The sequence below is a fragment of the Esox lucius genome, chromosome 9 (assembly GCF_011004845.1).
Source record: "Esox lucius isolate fEsoLuc1 chromosome 9, fEsoLuc1.pri, whole genome shotgun sequence".
Classification (NCBI taxonomy): domain Eukaryota; kingdom Metazoa; phylum Chordata; class Actinopteri; order Esociformes; family Esocidae; genus Esox; species Esox lucius.
The window spans coordinates 5,526,968-5,550,750 of NC_047577.1; the positions used below are offsets into that span (position 1 = coordinate 5,526,968).

At 47.3% G+C, this 23,783-nt stretch overlaps 1 protein-coding gene across 5 annotated transcripts; it reads right to left on the bottom strand.

Annotated features, from left to right (window-relative positions):
• Window positions 1-815: 815 nt before the first annotated feature.
• On the bottom strand, window positions 816-23,456 carry si:dkey-76b14.2 (DENN domain-containing protein 1B). Of its 5 annotated transcripts, XM_029121928.2 has the most exons (28): window positions 23,370-23,456; window positions 22,793-23,167; window positions 21,895-22,051; window positions 21,355-21,597; window positions 20,429-20,760; window positions 18,802-19,717; window positions 17,269-17,333; window positions 15,833-15,876; window positions 15,692-15,741; window positions 15,454-15,573; window positions 15,016-15,085; window positions 11,751-11,831; window positions 11,356-11,436; window positions 10,026-10,079; window positions 9,218-9,328; window positions 8,492-8,592; window positions 7,800-7,845; window positions 6,795-6,896; window positions 6,563-6,688; window positions 5,770-5,871; window positions 5,337-5,427; window positions 5,207-5,247; window positions 5,040-5,096; window positions 4,913-4,948; window positions 4,717-4,830; window positions 4,449-4,555; window positions 3,965-4,160; window positions 816-2,684 (listed from the first exon to the last, which is right to left on the bottom strand). In XM_029121928.2, exons 6-28 carry the CDS (start codon window positions 18,816-18,818, stop codon window positions 1,656-1,658), a joined length of 2,841 nt encoding a protein of 946 aa, XP_028977761.2. In that variant the 5' UTR covers window positions 18,819-19,717; window positions 20,429-20,760; window positions 21,355-21,597; window positions 21,895-22,051; window positions 22,793-23,167; window positions 23,370-23,456; the 3' UTR covers window positions 816-1,655. The 5 variants fall into 5 exon arrangements, with proteins under 5 accessions (XP_028977761.2, XP_028977762.2, XP_028977763.2 ...); XM_029121929.2 differs by having other exon boundaries at window positions 18,802-20,760; window positions 21,895-21,996; XM_029121930.2 differs by having other exon boundaries at window positions 4,449-4,546; window positions 18,802-20,760.
• Window positions 23,457-23,783: the final 327 nt, after the last annotated feature.

A 23,783-nucleotide genomic window follows, 5' to 3' on the forward strand; every position in this document is an offset into this window, starting at 1 on the left:
ACGTTCTCTCCTCTCTGTGTTGTTCTGTCGTTGATTGTAGCTTAATAAACCTGTGAAAAGAGGAAATCAGAAGTTTCCCCAATGCAGAGCTTCTCTCTTGTGGTATTCAAAAACTCTGACATGCAAATGATGATCTAGAAAAGGGTGTTTCTTGTTGCATAAAATGTATTAGCCATAGTATTTTGTAAATCTGTGTTTTATATATCATAAATGAAGAGTTGTCATGGGAGACACTACAATGATTTCAGTGCACTTTGATATTAACCAGTTAAAAAAAAATATTTAATATTGTAATAAAACTTCAATTTATTCAGTGGCTTTATTATTCCGGTAGATTCTATTCTGTAATCTATATAAAGTCTACACTTCACAAAGTACGAGACTTCACAATGTATAGTGCATTTCTAGTTCCAAAAACCCCATCTTCTGGTCATGTAATGCAAGTGCATGAAATGTCATCAGTCATTGAACTCTTCAGTCATTCTTATGCTCTTATCTAGAGCGATTAACATACAATGATTTCATACCATTTACTACCTGTTATACTTCATGATTGGATTAGATGGCCGTGATGATATTAGATTAGAAATGTAGCCAGGACACAAAGGTTACACGTGCACACTTCCTGTAATTTAGAGGAAATCTTTTTGTGACCTCAGAACTTCTGGTCAACTGTTTAACTCAACTGCACAACATCCCTACGCAGGGCCAGTGGGTTTTGAGGTTTAGACAAGAGGAAGAAGCGCCCCCTACTGGACCTCTGCAGAATTCCTAGAAACACAAGTCATGGTAAAGAAGTCAAGAAGAACCTCTGGCCCTGTGAATTTTTTATTTTGTTTTAAAAATGTAATTTAGCAGACGCTCTCATCCAAGGGCAAATTACAATAAGTGCGTTCCTCTTTAGGTGTCTTGGAAAACCAACATCTGACAATCATAATAAGTACACATTCCTTAATCAAAGGCATTGGTTGGCAAAGTCAGTGCCATAGAAATCAAAGTTAAGTGCATTTTCTTTTTTGTGCATAACACCAGCGGACCGTACAAGATGATGTCAGGCTGTTCAGAGAGAAACGTATTATGTAGAAAACATGACCGTCAGTCCAATAGGGAATGGGGGATCTTGTCTATTATATTTTTATCTGCAATATTTAGATATTGGCCCAATCCAAAAGTCCTTCTCTGGAGCTAAGCAACTCTGGTCCTGGAGAGTAGACACACTTCTGGTTTTTCATCGTCTCCTTGTAAGCCATGTGTAATGGAGAACTGGGACATCCGGTGAGTCACATTAACAAGCAGGTAGAAACTGTTCTGACCCTCCAGGTTTCAGAGATGCCTAGCCCCCCCCCCGCTACACCCTCTCTGAGATCTAAGATGGCAGGGTGGAGGTATTACCCCGTCAAACCTCACATCTCCAAACATCCATCGAGTGTGAGACTAAAGGGTTGATCAAGGATTGGGCCCGAGATTCATGCTCCTAAAAAGTTGTTCTGTGATGTCATCAAAGATGCGCCCACATACTAGTCTGAACTAAGCAAAGTCAAACACCCAGATTTCTGACTCGCCAATCCATTGAACTCGAAAATGTCAGATTCTTGGTAACAACGGCAGAAGGCATCGGCTGAACCACGCGTAAATCAAGAGTCCTGCACCAATCATCAAGCCTCAAATCTCTTCTTCAGCTCGGAGACCTTGACAAAGGGCGGGTCTTCCTCGTCACCGGGCTCCTTCCTACATTCTGATTGGTCGTTCACATGCGAGGTAAGGACAGGCGTGGCCACGGCGCTCGGTGAGGCCCGCGCGTTTGCCTCCTGAAGGCAGCTCTTCTGGATAGTGTCCCGGATCCGGGGCGCGTCGCTGGGCTTAGCGGGCTCAGGCGAGCGCCTGGTCTGGGCCTTCCCGTGGAACTGTGCCACGGCCAGCGCCACGCTAGGAGAGCAGGGTTTGGGTGCCTCCTCTTTTTTCTCCCTCCCTTCCACTCCTTCGTTGCGTCCGAGAGGTGGTTTGGATGAACGGGGCCCTGTGTTGTTCTGGAAGCTAGGGGGAGCAGTTTCTTTGTGGGGGGTGGACACAGCCTCAGTACCCAGACTAGTGGCTGTCTTACCGGGTAACTGTACTGGCATCTCTGGGCCTCTCTCCTCCACCTGGGTCTGCTCTGCCTGTCTCAGGTCTGTACCCCCAAGAAACGTCTCTCCCTCTGCCCTGCCTCTGCCCTCTTTGGCATTATTCTCTCCTTCCTCGCCCGTACCTTCACACTGTGTCTCTGTCTCTACGACGACGTCTTCACTTTTCCTCGTCTCCTTCATCCCTGGCTCATCTTGCCCTCCTTCCCCGATAACACCCCATTTCTCCATCTCAACTTTTTTCCTCTCGTTGAGCTCCTCTGCCCCTCCTAACCCCTTTCCCATCTCCTCTCTCCTCTCCTCTCTCTCCTCCTCTCTTTTCTTCTCCTCACTGCTCTCTTCCTCCTTCATCTCTATTCGCCTGTCCTCCTCTCTTCTTGATAGAGCAGGGCCGGATTTCTCCTCCGAGAGCTCCTGTCCCTCACCTAACCAATCATGATTCTCTGTCTGTTCTAGCTCCTCCCCTGTAGCCTGTATCCCCTCCTCTTGGTTCCAGCTGTTCAGACTGCCACTCCCACTGATAGACACACCCAAACTCTCCTGACTGGGCGTGGCAAGACTCCTCTGGGGATACACAAAGGCAGGGTCATGAGGTGTGTTTGTGTGCACCTAGATTGGCAATCAAATGTTTCAAAATAGATACGCAAATACATGTTGCAAGTACACTGGTCACTGAATGACAACAACTGCAATTATAAAAATATCAACTGCAAAGCATGCTGGATTCTATTGTTCTGAAACAATCACACGAAAGGCCTCTAAAGTGCCTTGTTACAAAACACAGTGTCAGTGTGCTGTCTGCGTGTGTTTCAGTGTGCTGTCTGTGTGTGTGTGTGTGTCAGTGTGCTGTCTGCGTGTGTTTCAGTGTGCTGTCTGTGTGTGTGTGTGTGTCAGTGTGCTGTCTTTGTGTGTGTGTCAGTGTGCTGTCTTTGTGTGTGTGTCAGTGTGCTGTCTTTGTGTGTGTGTCAGTGTGCTGTCTGTGTGTGTGTGTGTCAGTGTGCTGTCATTGTGTGTGTGTCAGTGTGCTGTCTGCGTGTGTCAGTGTGCTGTCTGCGTGTGTGTGTGTCAGTGTGCTGTCTGTGGGTGTGTGTGTGTCAGTGTGCTGTCTGTGTGTGTGTGTCAGTGTGCTGTCTGTGTGTGTGTGTGTGTCAGTGTGCTGTCTGTGTGTGTGTGTCAGTGTGCTGTCTGCGTGTGTGTGTGTCAGTATGCTGTCTGTGGGTGTGTGTGTGTCAGTGTGCTGTCTGTGTGTGTGTGTGTGTGTGTGTCAGTGTGCTGTCTGTGTGTGTGTGTGTGTGTGTCAGTGTGGTGTCTGTGTGTGTGTGTCAGTGTGCTGTCTGTGTGTGTGTGTGTGTGTCAGTGTGCTGTCTGTGGGTGTGTGTGTGTCAGTGTGCTGTCTGTGTGTGTGTGTGTGTGTGTGTCAGTGTGCTGTCTGTGTGTGTGTGTGTGTGTCAGTGTGGTGTCTGTGTGTGTGTGTCAGTGTGCTGTCTGTGTGTGTGTGTGTGTGTCAGTGTGCTGTCTGTGGGTGTGTGTGTGTCAGTGTGCTGTCTGTGTGTGTGTGTGTCAGTGTGCTGTCTGTGTGTGTGTGTGTGTCAGTGTGGTGTCTGTGTGTGTGTGTCAGTGTGCTGTCTGTGTGTGTGTGTGTGTCAGTGTGCTGTCTGTGCATGTGTGTGTGTCAGTGTGCTGTCTGTGTGTGTGTGTCAGTGTGCTGTCTGTGTCTGTGTGTGTGTGTCAGTGTGCTGTCTGTGTGTGTGTGTCAGTGTGCTGTCTGTGTGTGTGTGTCAGTGTGCTGTCTGTGTGTGTGTGTCAGTGTGCTGTCTGTGTGTATGTGTGTGTCCTGACCTTACCTGTCTAATGAAATCCGTCTCGGTCCCAAAGAGGTCCAGGCTCCTGGTGCCGTACAGCAGGCCGCGGTCGTGGGAGCTCCTGCTGCTCAGTGTGTCGAAGATCTCCCCCAGGAGGTCCATCTCCTCAGGGTCACACAGACCAGAGTCCTCCTCCTCTTCCTTGGGCTCTGGTTCGGCCACGGGGCCTGGGACCGTCCTGAGACGCATAGACCAAGACGCATGAGCCTCTCTCCCCCCCTCCTCCCTCCTCTCTCCCCCTCCTCCTCTCTCCCCCCCTCCTCCCTCCTCTCTCCCCCTCCTCCTCCTCTCTCGCCCCCTCCTCCCTCCCCCTCCTCCTCCCTCCCTCCCCCTCCTCCTCTCTCCCCCTCCTCCACCCACCTTCCTTCTCCTCCTCTCTCCCCCCCTCCTCCCTCCCCCTCCTCCTCCTCTCTCCCCCTCCTCCTCCTCCTCCTCCTCCTCTCTCCCCCACCTCACCCTCTCTTACCTGTCAGTCCAGTCTTCCTCCCAGGTCTCTGTGTTCTCCTGTGTGTTGTCGTTGTCACGGTGGTAGCCATGGCGATTTACTGGGCGACGCGGACGCGACTGACATATCAAGATATAGGAACGACACAGCAAGACATAAAGCAGCGTATAGCGACATAAAGGTGACATACCAACATTATCAAAACACTAAGGTGTTGGGATCGGGCTTATCGATGATTCACTTTAACCGCCACTGATTGGCCTTTAGAGGCAGGGTGGGCGGCCCTTACCTTCCCAAAGTGTTGTGTTATTGGCAGGCGGCTCTGAAGGCTGTCTGATTGGCTGCGGCGCTGCGTTCCATATACGGAACCGGTTCTCTGGAGCGAGTGACCCTCAGTGTGGTCCTGAAAAATCAGAGGGAGAGGATGAGCTACACACACACACACACACACACATACACACACACACACACACACACACTCTTACCTTGGATGATAAAAGGTTCCTCAAGCCACGTTTGGCCTGAAAGACAAGGCAAAGGAGAAAAGTATTCACTAAAGGAGCAAACACACACATTTTCAAACGCACACATCACACACACACACACACTTACCGACTTGTACACGTGGGCCTTGGACTTGACGTTCAGGATGAGGGCTCCTCCCCCTTTCTACAGGATCGACACAGAATCAAACCGACCAGTCAGAGCACGCCAGGGCCACGGTCCAATCAACAGACACCTTTCTGACAGAAATCACGTGCGTCGTGTTAAGTTATTACCTTCAGGTTGCCAACCAGCTGCTGGTAGGTTTTTGTGCTTCCTGGAAAAGAGAGAGAGAGATGTTGAAGCACGCATGTTAACGCACACACACACACACGCACACACATGCGCACACACACACACACACACCTGCGGCAGAACCACACTGTAGTATCTCTTGTTCAAACAGGTCGTCCGGTTCTGTTCCTCTGTTCAGCAGCTCCAGCCGCCCATCAATGAACTGGGAACCAAAAGCAAGTCGATCAACAACCACTTGGCAACAATCTCTTTTATTCTACCCAGAAAAAAGGCCAGTTATGATTCTGGTGAGGGACGTTACGGTCAAACAATCTGTCAACAATAAACATTCCACACGCTCAGTCACGTGCACGCTTAGTCACGCGCTTGCTCAGTCACGCCCACGCTCAGTCACGCCCACGCTCAGTCCCGCGCATGCTCAGTCATGCCCACGCTCAGTCACGCCCACGCTCAGTCCCGCGCACGCTCAGTCACGCACACGCTCAGTCACGCCCACGCTCAGTCACGCGCACGCTCAGTCACGCACACGCTCAGTCACACGTACCTGTTTGAAAAGCTGTAGGTGGATGGCACTCTGTAAGAACTGTCTTGTAGCCGAAGACTTCTGTTCCAGAAACACCTCCTCGCTGAACCCGACCTGACCATCCTGTAGACAGACAGGGAGGACAGAGAGAGACAGACAGGGAGGACGGAGAGAGACAGACAGGGAGGACGGAGGGAGGCAGACAGGGAGGACGGAGAGAGGCAGACAGGGAGGATGGAGAGAGACAGACAGTGAGGACGGAGAGAGACAGACAGGGAGGACGGAGAGAGACAGACAGGGAGGTGAGATTTAAGGTGAGATTTAAGGTGGAGACTTCATGGTTTTGATTTGACCATCGTTAAAATTCTGCTGTACTGGATTCAGACTACCACTGGACAGGTACAGCTATGGAAAGAATGTAGAGACCACTGCATTTTTTTCTTTCCTTTCCAAAAAAGTCGAAAAGGAAGGTTTTGAGTGAGGAACAGAAGGGTTAAAATGAAGAGACCACTGCAAACTGAACGCTTCCTCACTCAAAACTTTCCTTTTCAACTTTTTTGGAAAGGAAAGAAAAAGGTGCAGCAGTCTCTTCATTTTTTCCGGAGCTTTAAAGGGTGGTGTACTGTATGACACAGTTTTCACCTAAAACGTTTCTTTAGAGAGCCTTTGAATTATCCTTACCAGGGTTTCTCTCAGGAAAAGGTATGACACAAAAAAATGAAGATGACACAGTGTTTTGTAGTGTTAATGTAGTGTTACGTTGTGTTACATAGTGTTAATGTAGAGTATTATAGTATTATATTATTGCTCTGACCGCGTCTCCTCTCAGAGCCTCTCCGTATCCTCCAAACAGAAGAGCCTGCGCGGTGAGGAAGGCCTTGGCCACGCCCACACCGGGAGACGCCGTCAGGCGCTTCAGACGCAACTTCAGACTGGACACCTGGATCGCAAACACACGTCACACGTGTTACACACACACGCACACTCACGCACACACACACACACGCACACACACGCACACACACACATCCGTATCAGTTCATTACCACGTCTGCTGGCAGCTTCTTCAGGTCCTCGAAGGGCGACTCCATGGTGTTGGTGTCGACGTTCAGGATCACCACATCCTCCAGCCCACGGCTCTTCACCCTCTGGACCAGCCAAACAGTCAGACAGACACTTAGCTGGTGAACCAGTCGGTCAGTCACTTAATAAACTGATCGGCTAGTAAGTCAATCGATCCGTCTTTCATTCAGTCAGTAAGTCAATCGATCCGTCTTTCATTCAGTCAGTAAGTCAATCGATCCGTCTTTCATTCAGTCAGTAAGTCAATCGATCCGTCTTTCATTCAGTCAGTAAGTCAATCGATCCGTCTTTCATTCAGTCAGTAAGTCAATCGATCCGTCTTTCATTCAGTCAGTAAGTCAATCGATCCGTCTTTCATTCAGTCAGTAAGTCAATCGATCCGTCTTTCATTCAGTCAGTAAGTCAATCGATCCGTCTTTCATTCAGTCAGTAAGTCAATCGATCCGTCTTTCATTCAGTCAGTAAGTCAATCGATCCGTCTTTCATTCAGTCAGTAAGTCAATCGATCCGTCTTTCATTCAGTCAGTAAGTCAATCGATCCGTCTTTCATTCAGTCAGTAAGTCAATCGATCCGTCTTTCATTCAGTCAGTAAGTCAATCGATCCGTCTTTCATTCAGTCAGTAAGTCAATCGATCCGTCTTTCATTCAGTCAGTAAGTCAATCGATCACGTAATTCTGTTGTTAAGACAATCATTAGTGTAATCAATGAGTCTGTTAATCCGTCAGTCAGTCAATTGGTCAGTCAGTTGGTCAGTCAGTCAGTTGGTCAGTCAGTCGGTCAATTGGTCAGTCAGTCACACAACATCAAGCCGATGTCATTGTTTCACTTCCATTTGCTATGAGGCGAAATTGTAATTTCTTAATAACAAGGGTAATTTTGAAATGAGTAATGTTAGTAACTAAGTAAGGTTGTGGGTGAGTTTATTCATTTAAACCAGTCGGTCAGTCTGTGAAGTTGTTACCGTACCTCTGTCAGACTGGAGTGAACTCCAATGAGGAAGGGCATTGGAGCGCTGAGAAGAGAGAGAAAGAGAGAAAGAGAAAGAGAAAAAGAGAAAGGAAGGCAGAGAGATGTAAAAAGAGTGTCTGTAAATGTTTTTATGTTCGTTAATAACTCATCCACAACTGGCCAGGAAGTGATTCAGAAAGACTTGCTTCCACACTGACCACAAACACAGAACGTGTAATGTCTCCAGGCAGTACATATAGTTCAGTGCAGAGGAATCTAATTACTTGGGGGGAAAAGGACAGTTTCAAATAAATGCTGTCAAACATTCGCTTTCAAGAACAGCAAAAAATATATATTCTAAGACGCGCGGGCATCTATATACATTTGGACATCATTTAAGTTCTGCAACATCTTAGCTGATGGACTAAGAGAAAAAAGAAACCAGTGTATGGCCTGCCGAGGAACGCTGAACCCATGTTGCCATAGTCAGACGCAGCGGATTGAAAAAGCCTGTAAACAGCAACCAAGTGAGCAAACACGACCTGGGAAAAGCTAACAAGCTAACAAGGTTGGACAAACACAGCGCCCGGCATTTCTTTACAGACACCGGAACGTAGCCTGAACCCGGGCGTTCATGCGTGGTTGTGCCTGAGTGTGTTTGTGCGTGCGTGAGTGTGTGTATGTGTGTGAGAGAGTGTGTGTGTTCTCACCAACAGTAGTCCAGTAGGTGGGGGGGCAGGACAGGGATGAAGATGTGCTGCCAGTACATTGGATAGAGAACTGCACTGAGGGCATGGACACAGGCTGTCAACTGGAGGCAGACAGAGAGGGAGGATTACCAAGGATGAAGGGATGGAATGTTGGATAGAGGACGAAGGGATGGAATGTTGGATAGAGGATGAAGGGATGGAATGTTGGATAGAGGATGAAGGGATGGAATGTTGGATAGAGGATGAAGGGATAGAATGTTGGATAGAAGATGAAGGGATGGAATGTTGGATAGAGGATGAAGGGATGGAATGTTGGACTAAGGATGAAGGGATAGAATGTTGGATAGAAGATGAAGGGATGGAATGTTGGATAGAGGATGAAGGGAAGGAATGTTGGATAGAAGATGAAGGGAAGGAATGTTGGATAGAGGATGAAGGGATGGAATGTTGGATAGAGGATGAAGGGATGGATAGATGGGGATGCTGTTTCAAGTAAAGGATAAAGGGATGGAGTGGGTGTGTGTTTCTGTGTGGCACTGGGGGTGTGTTATTGTTCCTGTGTTAGTGTGTGTTGGGGTGGGTGGGGAAAAAATGAAGAGACCACAGCACCTTGGTAGCTGGAGCGGTAAATGTACACCACATACATATATATATTTATATATTCCTGGGTTTGCGTGGGTGCGTGTATGTGTGTGTGTGTGTGCGTGCGTGTGTGTGAATCCTCACCGTACTGAGTTTGCTGGAGAGGATGAGGATGCGTCTCTCAAACAGCATGCTGGCGTAGAGATGGAGCAGGTTAGACACGTCTACTGCCACCACCAGCTCCGTCAGGTTCCTCTGTAACGCACACGCACACACACACGCACACACACACAATTCAAAGAAAGAAGTGCACCTCTTTCCTTCCAGCATCCTGTCCTGTTGTAATGCAGCCCAACACCTTTCCAGCCATGAGCATGTTATAATGCATTATGATCACCGGTCATAGGCAAGGAGGGCTCCTTGAACAAAACCTGATCCAGAGTGTACAGGAATTCAGAATGAGGCATAGGTTTGTCGTTCAGCACGACAACGACCCGAGAGCAGACAGCAAAGACGACGCTAGACAAGTATGTGAATGTCCAGGCCCGGTCTGGAACCTGAACCTAATTGAACATCCACGAGGAGACCTGAAGAACGCAGAACCATGCGATCAGAACGAGCTTGAGAGGATCCGAAAGGAAGAACGGGAGAAACTGCCCAAACGCAGGCGTGTCAAGCTAGTAGTGAAACCCAAGAAGACTCAATGCTGTGATCGCTGACAAAGGAGCTGAATGAACGGCCTGAAAACGTAGTCTAATTGCATATTCCCTCAAGATATTTAGAAAAACACGTTTTCCCTTTATCATTACAGGGTATTCTGTCTAGATTTAGGGCAAATATTAATAAGTCCATTGCAATCAATTTGGAATTTCAGTTTACAAATTCAGTGGATAAAGGGGTGTGAATACTTCCCAAAGCCACTACCCAGAACTGGGGTCAGCAGCGGACTCACATTCTCTGGGATGGACGGGAGACTCCTGGGGTCTGGAGCGATGAAATAGGGCACCTGAGGAGGAAGGAGACGAGAAGACACTTGTAACGCATCCCAACATGCCCCCTAATTCCTTTGCAGTACATTACTTTGGACCAGATGTGGGAAAAGGGTGTGATTTGTGACTCGGCCTAAAGCTGACCATACCCATCGGACTACCCTCAAGGTCCGTTTAGCCATGATTGGGAGACCACAACACACTGATTTCAGGACAGCAAGATGACACATTGTCGACTGACAAAAGTGTAGGATTTACCAGAACGTCAAGACTTTTGCATTGGCGTTAGGTATGACCAGCTCTAGTCAGCCGAAATAGTCCCATTGGGGTCCGGTCCACATGATCAGAACACATAGATGGTTTTGTGTGACTCAGGTTTTACCAGGGGCCCAGGTGTTCTAGTGTAGATTAGGTTGGTCACAGGTGTTTTTAGAGTGTAGATTAGGTTGGTCACAGGTGTTGTTAGAGTGTAGATTAGGTTGGTCACAGGTGTTTTTAGAGTGTAGATTAGGTTGGTCACAGGTGTTTTTAGAGCGTAGATTAGGTTGGTCACAGGTGTTTTTAGAGTGTAGATTAGGTTGGTCACAGGTGTTGTTAGAGTGTAGATTAGGTTGGTCACAGGTGTTTTTAGAGTGTAGATTAGGTTGGTCACAGGTGTTGTTAGAGTGTAGATTAGGTTGGTCACAGGTGTCTAACCGCTCCACAGAGGACCACCTTGTCTAGGTCTTTGTTGGACACAAGTTTAAAGGAGCTCTCCGATCACATGATCAACCCATTGAAATTGCCAAGCGTGTGACTCTCACCCTATCTGGGATGTCCTCCTACCCAACACAATCCCAATCAAAGTGAGGTTCTGTTGTGCAGCAGGTCATTTGATCTCTCTGTTTTAATAGGCTAGAATCGGTGATCACTAATCCGGTTACTTGTTTTCAAGGTGGGACTTAGCAGCTGGAAAGAGTTTGCAGATGGATAAGGACCGGAGTGCTCCTTTAAGGGCACATCCAACTACCTCCAGACACCAGGCCCTCGGTGGAACCAGTTTGTGGGAACAGACCAGGTCTACAATGGAAACGTTAAACCCATTTCAGGTCAATAATCAGCAGATATTAGGGTTCTGAGTGTTAGAACTGATCGGGTGTTAGGCCTTAAGCGTTAGATCAGACTTGGTTATCGGGGTTAAGCGTTAAAACAGATCAGGGATTCGGCTGAGCATGTCCTAGACGTTTCAGAAGTGTTACGTTCTAGATGTCCTGAGAGGTGTTAGCGGAGACCTGGCGGGGTACCAGGACTCACCCCTTCCTGCCCGTCCCGCAAGGGGAGGTGGGCGTGTCCGGGCGGGCAGGGCATCTCTGTCCTGACCAATAGCTGCTCTCCCTCAGAGAGAAACACACAACACACTAGCACACAGCCCGGGAACACAAAGTGGCACACAATGTCACGACACCAGATCACAGCCAGTGAACAGCATGCGCCGTGACATCCTGAGATATCACCGTACTCTGAAACCTCCAATACAGACTGTGTTAACGGGATGCTATGACATGATGATATGATTCCGTGAAACCCCAATGCTATTGGATGCTTTGATAATAAAACAGCGTTTCCTATATAATGAACTGGACTCCACTGACGGAGAAAAGGTCCTAGGTGGTGTTCAGCTCGGGGCAAACAGGCTATTTAAGGCTTACCAGCTGCAGAGTGACAGAGCCGACAGCCAATGGCAGGGGCTGTTTGTAGAGGGTGGCCAGAAGTTCTCGCATCTCATTGGTCTGTCAAGAGGCAATAGATATTCATTAAATAGAAATTAAACACTCAAACATCCTCTGAAATTGGTCAGACAAATAAAAGCCAGCAAAGTATGGATATCTCTTACTGAGTGTGTGAATGACTGACTGAGTGACTGACTACCCCTCGTTAAATAGCGTAGTGGTTAGAGAAGTGCACCTGCAACCAATAGGTCTCGCATTCAAATCTTGTCACAGTCCGAGCAAATTATACATTAGGACTTGTTCTGGATATATAAAAACGTTGCCGGCTACAAGCTCCAGTAGCTGTGTTATAGTGAGCCTAAAATAAAACTGTGGTTATATTGCGACTATTTCTGGTGTTTTTTTTAAGTACGCATCCGTGCATGCCTTTTGGGTCAGGAAAGACAAACAATTTGCTGGCTACAACCTTCAGTAGCTACCTTATAGTGAGCCTAAAATAAAAGTACACATCCATGCATTCCTTTTGGGGTTATATAGGCTAGATAAAACCTCCTGGGCAGTAAAAGAGTCAGGGTTTCCACGTCTCGTCTTTTCACTTGACGACAAAGTCAGTTATCGTCAGTTATATTGATAGTTATTTTATCAATATCATTCACGAATGAAGGAAAGCTATTGCCATGAAAAGAAATAGCTTTGGCTGTGTTAAGTTCATATTCAGTCTTGCTCGAAATTGCTCAATTCTTATGACTATTCATAAGAAGTAAGTTAGATACTAGTAAGCCTAAAACTGACTGATAAGGTGTTAAACAGCCAGTGGCAAAAGCAATACAGTTCATATATGCAATTTGTGGTGGAGGTAAACTTAATAAGAAACGTTAGTCAGTTTAACACAATGCTTAATTGTGTCTAGCGAAATATTCAAACTTGGCGTGATGTTGACAAAAAGATCTAATGTCGAGATGCTATAACAACACTGTACAAGCATATAACACTGTGGTGTAGCGGTTAAAGACAGACACTCAAGTGGGAGACCTGCAACAACTTTCATTGCTTTCATTTGCAGGCCTTTTCTGGTTTCCCTTTCAATACATGTCCATCTAGAACTTAATCTCAAGTAATCCAGAATTTAGCCTGATGCTCCAGTAAGCCCTGGTTCCAAGTGAGTTGGTTCCAAACTGGAATTAAGATCTCAACACCTCTTTTTATGGGCAGAAAATACCCTCACCTTTCTAATTTGATAGAGACCAACACCTGAAAAATCATAACTTGCCTGAAGCAGCTAAACTAATTCTCATTATCTCACAGAGTTTATTTTCATAATAAATCTGCCATATGGTTTTAACTCATGTAGCCTGCCCATAAGAGAACCAGTTTGACCTTTACAAACAGATCAGGGTATTTCCTAACCAAACCTATTTAATCAAGGGCCAGACAGGACTGAAAACCACCGAACACTGAGAGGGTACTGACACAGGGGGTACTGACACAGATTGTAATGACACAGATGGTAATGACACAGAGGGAACTGACACAGGGGGTAATGACACAGATGGTAATGACACAGAGGGTACTGACACAGGTGGTACCGACACAGATGGTAATGACACAGAGGGAACTGAAAAACAGGGGGTACTGACACAGATGGTAATGACACAGATGGTAATGACACAGAGGGAACTGACACAGATGGTAATGACACAGATGGTAATGACACAGAGGGAACTGAAACAGGGGGTACTGACACAGATGGTAATGACACAGATGGTAATGACACAGAGGGAACTGACACAGATGGTAATGACACAGATGGTAATGACACAGAGGGTACTGACACAGGGGGTACCGACACAGATGGTAATGACACAGAGGGAACTGAAAAACAGGGGGTACTGACACAGATGGTAATGACACAGAGGGAACTGAAACAGGGGGTACTGACACAGATGGTAATGACACAGATGGTAATGACACAGAGGGAACTGAAACAGGGGGTACTGACACAGATGGTAATGACACAGATGGTAATGACACAGAGGGAACTGACACAGGGGGTACTGACACCTATGGTAATGACACAGTGGAAACTGACACAGAGGGAACTGACACAGAGGGAACTGACACAGGGGGTACTGACACCTATGGTAATGACACAGTGGAAACTGACACAGAGGGAACTGACACAGATGGTAATGACACAGAGGGAACTGACACAGAGGGAACTGACACAGATGGTAATGACACAGAGGGAACTGACACAGAGGGAACTGACACAGTGGGTACTGACACAGGGGGTACTGACACAGAGGGAACTGACACAGAGGGAACTGACACAGTGGGTACTGACACAGAGGGAACTGACACAGAGGGAACTGACACAGAGGGTACTGACACAGGGGGTACTGACACAGAGGGAACTGACACAGGGGGTACTGACACAGGGGGAACTGACACAGTGGGTACTGACACAGTGGGTACTGACACAGAGGGAACTGACACAGGGGGTACTGACACAGTGGGTACTGACACAGTGGGTACTGACACAGAGGGAACTGACACAGGGGGTACTGACACAGGGGGTACTGACACAGATGGTAATGACACAGAGGGAACTGACACAGAGGGAACTGACACAGTGGGAACTGACACAGTGGGTACTGACACAGAGGGAACTGACACAGGGGGTACTGACACAGAGGGAACTGACACAGGGGGTACTGACACAGGGGGTACTGACACAGAGGGAACTGACACAGGGGGTACTGACACAGAGGGAACTGACACAGTGGGTACTGACACAGTGGGTACTGACACAGGGGGTACTGACACAGGGGGTACTGACACAGAGGGAACTGACACAGGGGGTACTGACACAGGGGGTACTGACACAGGGGGAACTGACACAGGGGGTACTGACACAGGGGGTACTGACACAGGGGGAACTGACACAGGAGGTACTGACACAGGGGGTACTGACACAGGGGGTACTGACACAGAGGGTACTGACACAGAGGGTACTGACACAGAGGGAACTGACACAGGGGGTACTGACACAGGGGGTACTGACACAGAGGGTACTGACACAGGGGGTACTGACACAGGGGGTACTGACACAGAGGGAACTGACACAGGGGGTACTGACACAGGGGGTACTGACACAGGGGGTACTGACACAGAGGGTACTGACACAGAGGGTACTGACACAGGGGGTACTGACACAGGGGGTACTATATCGGGTTAGACTCACCTGTCCCTTTGTAAGGTAGTCAGCCAGGTTGTTCAGAAGTTTGTAAAACACCTCGAACCACGGTAGGTAGCTACGCCGAACAGTGTCGCGTACGAGAGGAAATGTATGGTTAATGTCTAATTGGCACTAAATAACACAAACAAACACACACAGACAGACACGTACCTGAGCATGCACACACACACACACACACACAAACACACACACACACACACACACACACACACAGACAGACACGTACCTGAGCATGCACACACACACACACAAACACACACACACACACATACACACACACATACACACACACACATACACCACAGACAGACACGTATCTGAGCATGCACACACACACACAAACACACACACACACACAAACAGACACGCATCTGAGCATGCACACACACACACACATACACACACACACACACGTACACACACCTGAGCATACACAGACAGGTGTGTGAGCTGCTGGCCAGACGACAGAAGCCAAACCGTTGGCAGCCCTCCAGGTCTGTCAGCACGAAGGTGAAATGCTGCACCGCCACCACATCTTTCACCCTGATGCAGGGAGGGAGGGAGGGAGGGGGGAGGGATGAGGGAGGGAGGGATGAGAAGCATTAGGAAGTGAGGAAAGTTCTCTCTCTCATTCTACAGGAATAAAGTACTGCGAACTGACTTCTCTATGTCGTAGGGGAAGCAGAAGCGAGGCAGCGTCTGACGGGACTCCTGGGGGAGACACACACGTTAAGAACACACAGACACATGCATGAGGTCCGACACGCGGCCCTGTGGCGTTGGAATGAGTCCCTCTCTCTACCTCGTCACTGAAGTCCTCCGGAAACTGGAACAGCACACTCGGATCTGGAGAGACGGGAGAGAAACAGGTTACGCACACAGACGCTCACACCGGACGGGACAGGACACGGGCCATCCACATCCTCCCGTAACACTCCTTTCAACCCATTTTGTCGGGGAGCAGAGAACGACCGCCTGCACATTTGATCAGAGGCCAAGAAAAACGGGCCGGTTTTAAAGGAGGTTTCCCACAATGCCACACGTTTTGAATGATATTCAGGTTGAAAAAGCAGTTATCCTCCAGCTCATGCAGTGCTACTGTTCACACTGCGACATGGTGCCATAATTACCTGCCATTCAACTGCTGCTGTGTGCTATCTGAGAGCCCCTGAACTCCAGGCTCTGTGATTTGACCTCTGACCTCCAGGCTACCCTAGACAAAATCAATGACTGTGCTTCTAAAGTTTAGGTTTCCTGCCTCTTCCCCTTTGATTGATCCATGGCCATCCTTACAGTCTCTAATCTGGTGGAACCACTACACAATATGCTTCATATTAAATTCATATTCAATTAAAAGTGTTTGGGACATAAGCTGATCTATAAAGGCATTTAACCCCTTTTGCCCTCAGGGGGTAAAAACACATTTCCATTTCCGACCGACCTACAATATGAGCGAATGAGGACAAATACACGCCACCTCTGACTTCCGTGTTTTATCTGAAGAGCCCCTTCCCACCTAGTTTCATTCTGACTAAACCTCCAAGTCCTGAGCTGCTGTGGTGGTGGACTGGTTCTTTCTGTCTCTCTCATGTCTCTCCTCTCTAATAAAAATATTTCTATATTCCTCTCTCTACACGCACCTATATCTATATTCCCCTCTCCAAACGCATCCATTTCTATATTCCCCTCTCCAAACTCATCCATTTCTATATCCCCCTGTCCAAACCCATCCATTTCTCTATTCCCCTCTCCAAACTCATCCATTTCTATATTCCCCTCTCCAAACACATCCATTTCTATATACCCCTCTCCAAACGCATTCATTTCTATATACCCCTCTCCAAACACATCCATTTCTATATACCCCTCTCCAAACTCATCCATTTCTATATTCCCCTCTCCAAACACATCCATTTCTATATTCCCCTCTCTAAATTCATCTATTTCTTCATTCCTCTCTCTAAACCCATCCATTTCTATATTTCACTTTCTAAATGCATCTATTTTTTTATATTCCTCTATTCTCTATTTCAATCTGTCTGTGTGTTTCTCTCTACCTCTTTGTCTGTCATTCATTGTAACCAGGAAGGGAACTGTGGTTTGCAGGGTGGGTCACATGACAGGAAGTTTGAGAGATTCTAAGCTACACCAAAAGTATGGGTGTGCGTTTGCATCTGTGTGTGCGTGCGTGCCTGGGTGCATGTGTGCGCGGGCGCTCGTGCGCGTTTAAAAACGTACCCTTGTCTCTTGCGATTGGGCGAGACGCTTCAAAGAACCAGTAGAACGTCCTGTCAGGGTTTTCTCTGAGGACAGAAAAACAGGCATCAACAGTAGTGACAGAACAAACCTCTCCCCCAGGACCTTCTGAGCCACTCCACCTGTGAGATGCATTTCAGAACTGGCCCTGGTCGTTAAACTAACGAGGGGAGGATGGTTAGTTGGGCAATACTGACGGTGAGTCTTGAGTCTCACAACACTGTGGTGAAGGACCCCACAGTCGGACTAAGAACCCGCGTGGACTGGCTGGTTCGACGGTGAAACACAGTGATAAAGCAGCGGCGCTGTAAGAGAACTGTAGGTTTCATTCTTGGGTCAGGATGAAAAGAAATAAAAGGTGGAGAATGGAACAGGCAAGGGGGAGAACACTACATCACATTCAATTAGAAATAAGTTAGAATAATTAGGTTATTCCTGTACATATTCATGAAGTTTTCCATATCTCTGCAGATCCCGGGTGTGTTTTGTTCATAATCTATGTTACATCCTAACGGTCTGATTGGGGGAACTAAACTCTAGGCCACGTTTTTACAAAATGTCTCAGAGCAATTGTACTGATTTAAAAATAAAAAAAGCATTTAGATCAAGATTAACTACAGGAGAACCTGATCAACTAAAGGAGAACCTAATTAACAAGAAGATAATTAACTAGAGAACCTAATTAACTAGAGAACCTGATCCACTAGAGGAGAACTTATCCACTAGCGGAGATCTGGTTTACTAGAGGAGAACCTTATCCACTAGAAGGAGATCTGATCCACTAGAGGAGATCTGATCCACTAGAGGAGATCTGATCCACTAGAGGAGATCTGATCCCGGTTTGTGACGTCTCATACACAGTGAGTAATGCTGTGGTGGTGTCATCATGAAGCCTCTAGGCGACAGGACTAGATTCTCCCGGTCACAGTCGTCTCATGAAATATTCCCTGGAGGACTTGCATAGACGACACAGGGATACACACAGGGAGGAGCAACAGGGAGGCGCAACAGGGAGGCACAACAGGTACAACAGAGATGACGCAGGGAGGCGCAGCAGGCCTCATCCTGGTGTCAACAGGAACAGCACGCATCATTACACCAGACAGGAGGAGAGCACACATATCACATTACACACAGTAAACCTGTAAGACAGACCGAAGACAAACAACGTGTAAGACAGACCGAAGACAACACATAAGACCGACTGAAGACAACACCCAAGACACGTAAAAAGACAAGCAACGCGGTGCAACAGCTTGTTTGGTTCGAGGGACGTCTCCTTTCTCGGCCGGCAGATGGCTGATGATAAAAACCTAGCGACTTCAAAAGCCAAACGGTTTTAGAGAAGGAAGTGGAAGAACAAAAAACGCCTTGAATGGGTCTCCCAGCGCTGGCGAATCACCCACGGCAACGACAGTGTCACGGCGGGCACCCGAGAGAGGAAGTCACGGAAGCCGCGGAAACGAAAAGGACAGACGGAGAGAAAGAACCAGAGAGGAGAGGCGGTTTACTGACTTCAGTCTGGAGCCCATGATGTCCGTGTGGCTCTGTGTCCATGTGTCTGTGGCTGGGGCCCGGCTGACGCTCAGCTCCGCTGCTCCGGGTTCATGCTAGCAACCTGCTCTAGGGAAACATAGGCGCTCACAGGGGCACTTGCACACACTTCTGCATAGAGACACACACACGACAGCAGCCTGCAAAGTCAGCACTGAGTAGATGACTTCCTGATATCTGTGTGTGTGCGTTAGGTGTGTGCGTGTGTGTTAGGTGTGTGTGGTAGTGGTCTGTGGCTTATGACGTGTCTCTCTCTCTCTCTCTCTTTGTCAGTTGTCATCACCACTTTCTATCAAATGTCTTTTCCTTGCTATCAAGCTAAATAAATCTGTCTCGATCTCCCTATGTCGACTCAGATTGTCCTGTCTCTGTATCGGTTTTTCGTGACCTCAGTCTAATCTTGTGAGGGTGTGCGCGTGTGTGAGTGTGTGTGAGCACTAAAGGAACATTAACAGGAAGTGGTACAGTTCAAGTCATGAACGTAGGCTGTGCTTCATGACATCCCAGCCCCACTTCATTAGCATAAAGTCATTAATCCTTTATCAGTAATCAATGTCCAGATATCAGATCTATTCCCTTCATAATGCCCTTCCTATAATCCATCCCTCTTCTCTCTCGCTCCATCACTCTCTCTCTTCTCTCTCTCTCTCTCTCTCTCAGGTTCTCTGTCTTCTCCAGATCTCCATCTCTCTCTCACTCCTTGTCTCTCAGCCTCTCCTTCCATCATCTGACCTTCTCCGGCCGACGGGCTTTGGAGAAAGGGGCCCGAGGAAAGAGCAAGCAGGAAATCGCAGTGATGTAAATGAGAATTTCCTCTACCCCGTTTAAGAAACGGTCATAACGTGTGACAGCGCCCTCTTCTGGATGTAGAACGTCACTGACACATGGCAGATCAGAGAGAAAAGGAACACATTTTACACCAAAGTATGAAGTCATACGCATAGTTATTATCACAAAAATAAAACTGATTGCACATTTTCTTTTGTAAATGTACTCTAATTTGTACATTACTTGTCATGTGAATGGAAACAAAAACTGGTGAGATAAATCAAAGCGCTTAATTATGACCAACTTAAGCTTAACCATTCGAAAGAGAGAGAGAATACAGGAATCAAGAGTTAATATTTTGTTTTGTCTAAACATTTTATTGAATCAATTCAAATGTGTCATGTGTCAAATGATTTTCATTAGATTCATAAAATAAATAATAGGATTGTGGAACTAAGCTACTGACACTAGAACACAAGCACAGCCTGCATAAGCCCTAAATGACACCGCAGATTATAAACCTAGCTCTACCTGACATTGCAGACTATAAACCTAACCCTACATGACATAAGAAATTATAAACCTAGCTCTACATGATGTGTAATATACCTATTACTACATGACATCAGAGATGACATCAGAGATGGGCGTAATAAACCTACAGAGAGAACTACATGACATAAGAGATGGCATCAGAGATGGGCGTAATAAACCTACAGGGAGAACTACATGACATCAGAGATGACATCAGAGATGACATCAGAGATGACATCAGAGATGACATCAGAGATGACATCAGAGATGGGCGTAATAAACCTACAGGTAGAACTACATGACATCAGAGATGGGTGTGCTCTAAAGTTCAGGCCGGGCATGATGAAGTGCAGGCGGGGGAAGGGCACCGTGTTGACGGCCAGTTTGCGGAAGGTCGGCGTTCAACCGGCCGGGGAAGCGGAAGGAGGTGGTGACCCCGCTCACGGTGGCCGACACCAGGTGGTTGAAGTCGCCGTAGGCAGGCGGGGTCGGTTTGAGCGTGCGGAAGCAGATGTCGTACGACGCCTCGCTGTCGATGCGGTGGGTCTCGTCCGTGTTCTCCGCCGGCTGGCGGACGGAGAGGGTGGCGTTGTACAACACCACCACTGAGTTTGATACCTGGAGAGCAGAGGGGAGGACAGAGGGGAGGGCGGAGGGGAGGACAGAGGGGAGGGCGGAGGGGGGGGCGGAGGGTGAGGAAACAGGAAGGAGTAGAGGGGTGGAGAGAGGTTTTTAACTAGGAAAATTAAAGTGTACCATTTCAAAGATTTGTTCAAAGAAACAGGTGCCAACATACACACACAACATACAACATACGCACACACACACACACACACACACATACATACATACAACAAACACACACACATACATACAACAAACACACACATACATACAACATACACACACCTACACATACACAACATACAACAAACACACACATACATACAACATACACACACACACACACACATACAACATATGTTGTGTATGTGTGTTGTATGTGTGTGTGTTTGTGTGTGTGTGTGTGTGTGTGTGTGCAGTAACATTGTATTTGACAAGTAATATCGGACAACAGCACAGCACCAATGAAATGTTTAAAACATGTAACCAGAGAATGATATCACAGGCCGAAAAGAAACTCCTATTCTGAAGATCGGGAACAACAGGAACTAGGTCAAGGAGTGAAGGGCCCAGGGGTCAAAAGGTCACCTTAGGGGAGGGCACCACGCTGAACGTGTTCATGATGCGGTCCGGGGACTTCGCGGATCTTGCCCGACGAGCAGGGCGCCACGCCCGACCCGGTTCCTCCGGCCAGTGAGTGGGTCAGCTGGAAGCCCTGCAGGCAGTCCCGGCTCTCGGACTCCTTCCTCACCACGTCCAGAACCGAGTCCACCAGCTCAGCTCCCTTCGTGTCGTGACCCTTGGCCCAGTTGTTCCCAGCTCCACTCGGGCCTGGAGGAGAGAGGAGGAGGATGGAGAGAGAGAGGAAAGGAAAGGGAGGTTATGAATTTGACTTTGGAGGGAGTTGGTCGGATGTATCTGTCTGTCGGTGTGGTATTTAATATATATTTAATTAAATTCTGCATGTGTGTGTATGTATGTGCGTGTGTGCGTGCATGTGTGTTTGCATGTGTGTGTGTGTGTGTGTGTGTGTATGTGTGTGTGTATGTGTGTGCGTATCTGTGTGTGTGTGCGCGTGTATGTGTGTGTGTGTGTATGTGCACGGTGGACCAGGCGTGCTCCTCTAACCTCGTTGTAATGGACACTGATCCTGTCCAGCTGTAGGTCGCTGTTTCCGTGGTGCGCCCCCGTTGGGTCGATACCGTACTCATCACTAATCTCCTCCCAGAACTGGGACAGAACCGGAGGCAAGGATGAGCACACAGAGGGAAGAATGTGGTACCATCTTAAAGATTAAGATGGAGAGATATGAGAAAGAAAGATATGAAGCAAGGAAAAAGAAGAGGGAGAGAGAAGGAAAAAAACAAAGGGGCAGATGTATAAAGCAGATGATTGAGAGAGAGGAAGAGGGAGTAGATGAGAGAGAGACCAGAGAGGAAGAGGGAGTAGATGAGAGAGAGACCAGAGAGAGAGGAAGAGGGTGGACATAGGACGGCGGATGGGACAGAGGAAGAGGATAACACAGTTAACTGAATGCACTGGAGATTTTGCAACAAGCTTCTGCAAGGTTTCCTATTGAGCTGTGTGTATAACACATTCAGATTATTATAGAGATTATCGAAGAATCAAGAAGCTATAAGACAGACAGAGAAAATCTAGAAGACAGAGAGAAAGTCAGAGAAAATCTAGAAGACAGAGAGAAAGCAAGCAAGATGCGTTGACAAAACCAGACAGGGAAAATCTACTGAATTGAAGCAAAACAAGCTGTTATTTTACTGTACCAATAGTGTTTTATTTTTCAAAATGCACTCTTTAAATTACATATTGGAATGAATAAAAATCGTAGATTAACATCCAATATTTAAGCATCCTGTTAAATTTCCTGACGACAATAGACGACATTTTGCCAACGTTACATAACGGCAACGACATTAAATCTGACAGTACCCAAAATTGCATCGCGTTTTATCGACGCGAGCTGCCGAAATGCCGATGTTTCCAAAAGCTTGTGGAAGCGTTAGCTCACCTTCGCCCCGATCTGGTTCCCGCACTGTCCGGCTTGCAGATGCACTATCTTGCGCATTTTTTTTTTTTTTTTGCGTGCGGTTAAAACACAATAAAAAATGTGCAATAAAATACAGTAGACGGCGATGCCGTGGCTCCCTTGTAAAGTCTTCTGCACCGCAAGCCCCTGAAGTCTCGGTCTGACAGAGACTGCGCAGTACTGAACTCTCCACCCGTCTCTCCCCATCTCCCTCTCTTCCGGAAAACTTCTGCTGCGATGACTCCTTTCCTCCGGTTTTCAGAATGACATAATCGTCCCCATGGCAACCTGGGAACCTGGAGCATTTGGGAGCCGGGATTCCAGAGAGCATTCCGGAGAGGAACCTGGTGTTCAATCCTGTACAGTTCAAAGTTTAAAGTTCAAAAGGTTTATTTGTCATTTGCAATAGCAAGTTACGGCAATGGAATGCTTGGTTTTCCTACTCCCGACAGTGCAGTTAAAAGTTAAGAAGTAACAGTAATTATAATATATAAAACTATTAATAATAACACTATACAATAAACACGCATCAATAATAATAACTATACAACTGTACAACCGTAGAGCAATGTAAAAGTGACAGGTGTGCATGATAAGATCGGCGTAGGAAGAAGAGTCGTTTCTTGGCCTCCTTTATCACGACGTTAGAGTGATGAGACCAGGTCAAGTCATCGCTGATGTTGACACCAAGGAACCGGATATCTTGAACTCTCTCTACCGCAGACCCATTGATGTGTATGGGGGCGTGGTCTCCCCGCCGCTGCTTCCTGTGATCAACAATCATCTCCAGTGAGACTGGTGGATCAGACAATCAGACAGACTGAAAGTGCGCTGGTCCGTGTTATCACTACCTGAAATGTTTTGATAAGCTGCGTAACGGTAAGGTATTGTGGATCACTGGACCATGACGATGACATATCAATGGTCATTTCAACAGCAAAGTAAACGAAAATAACAGAATAGCATTTTGGGG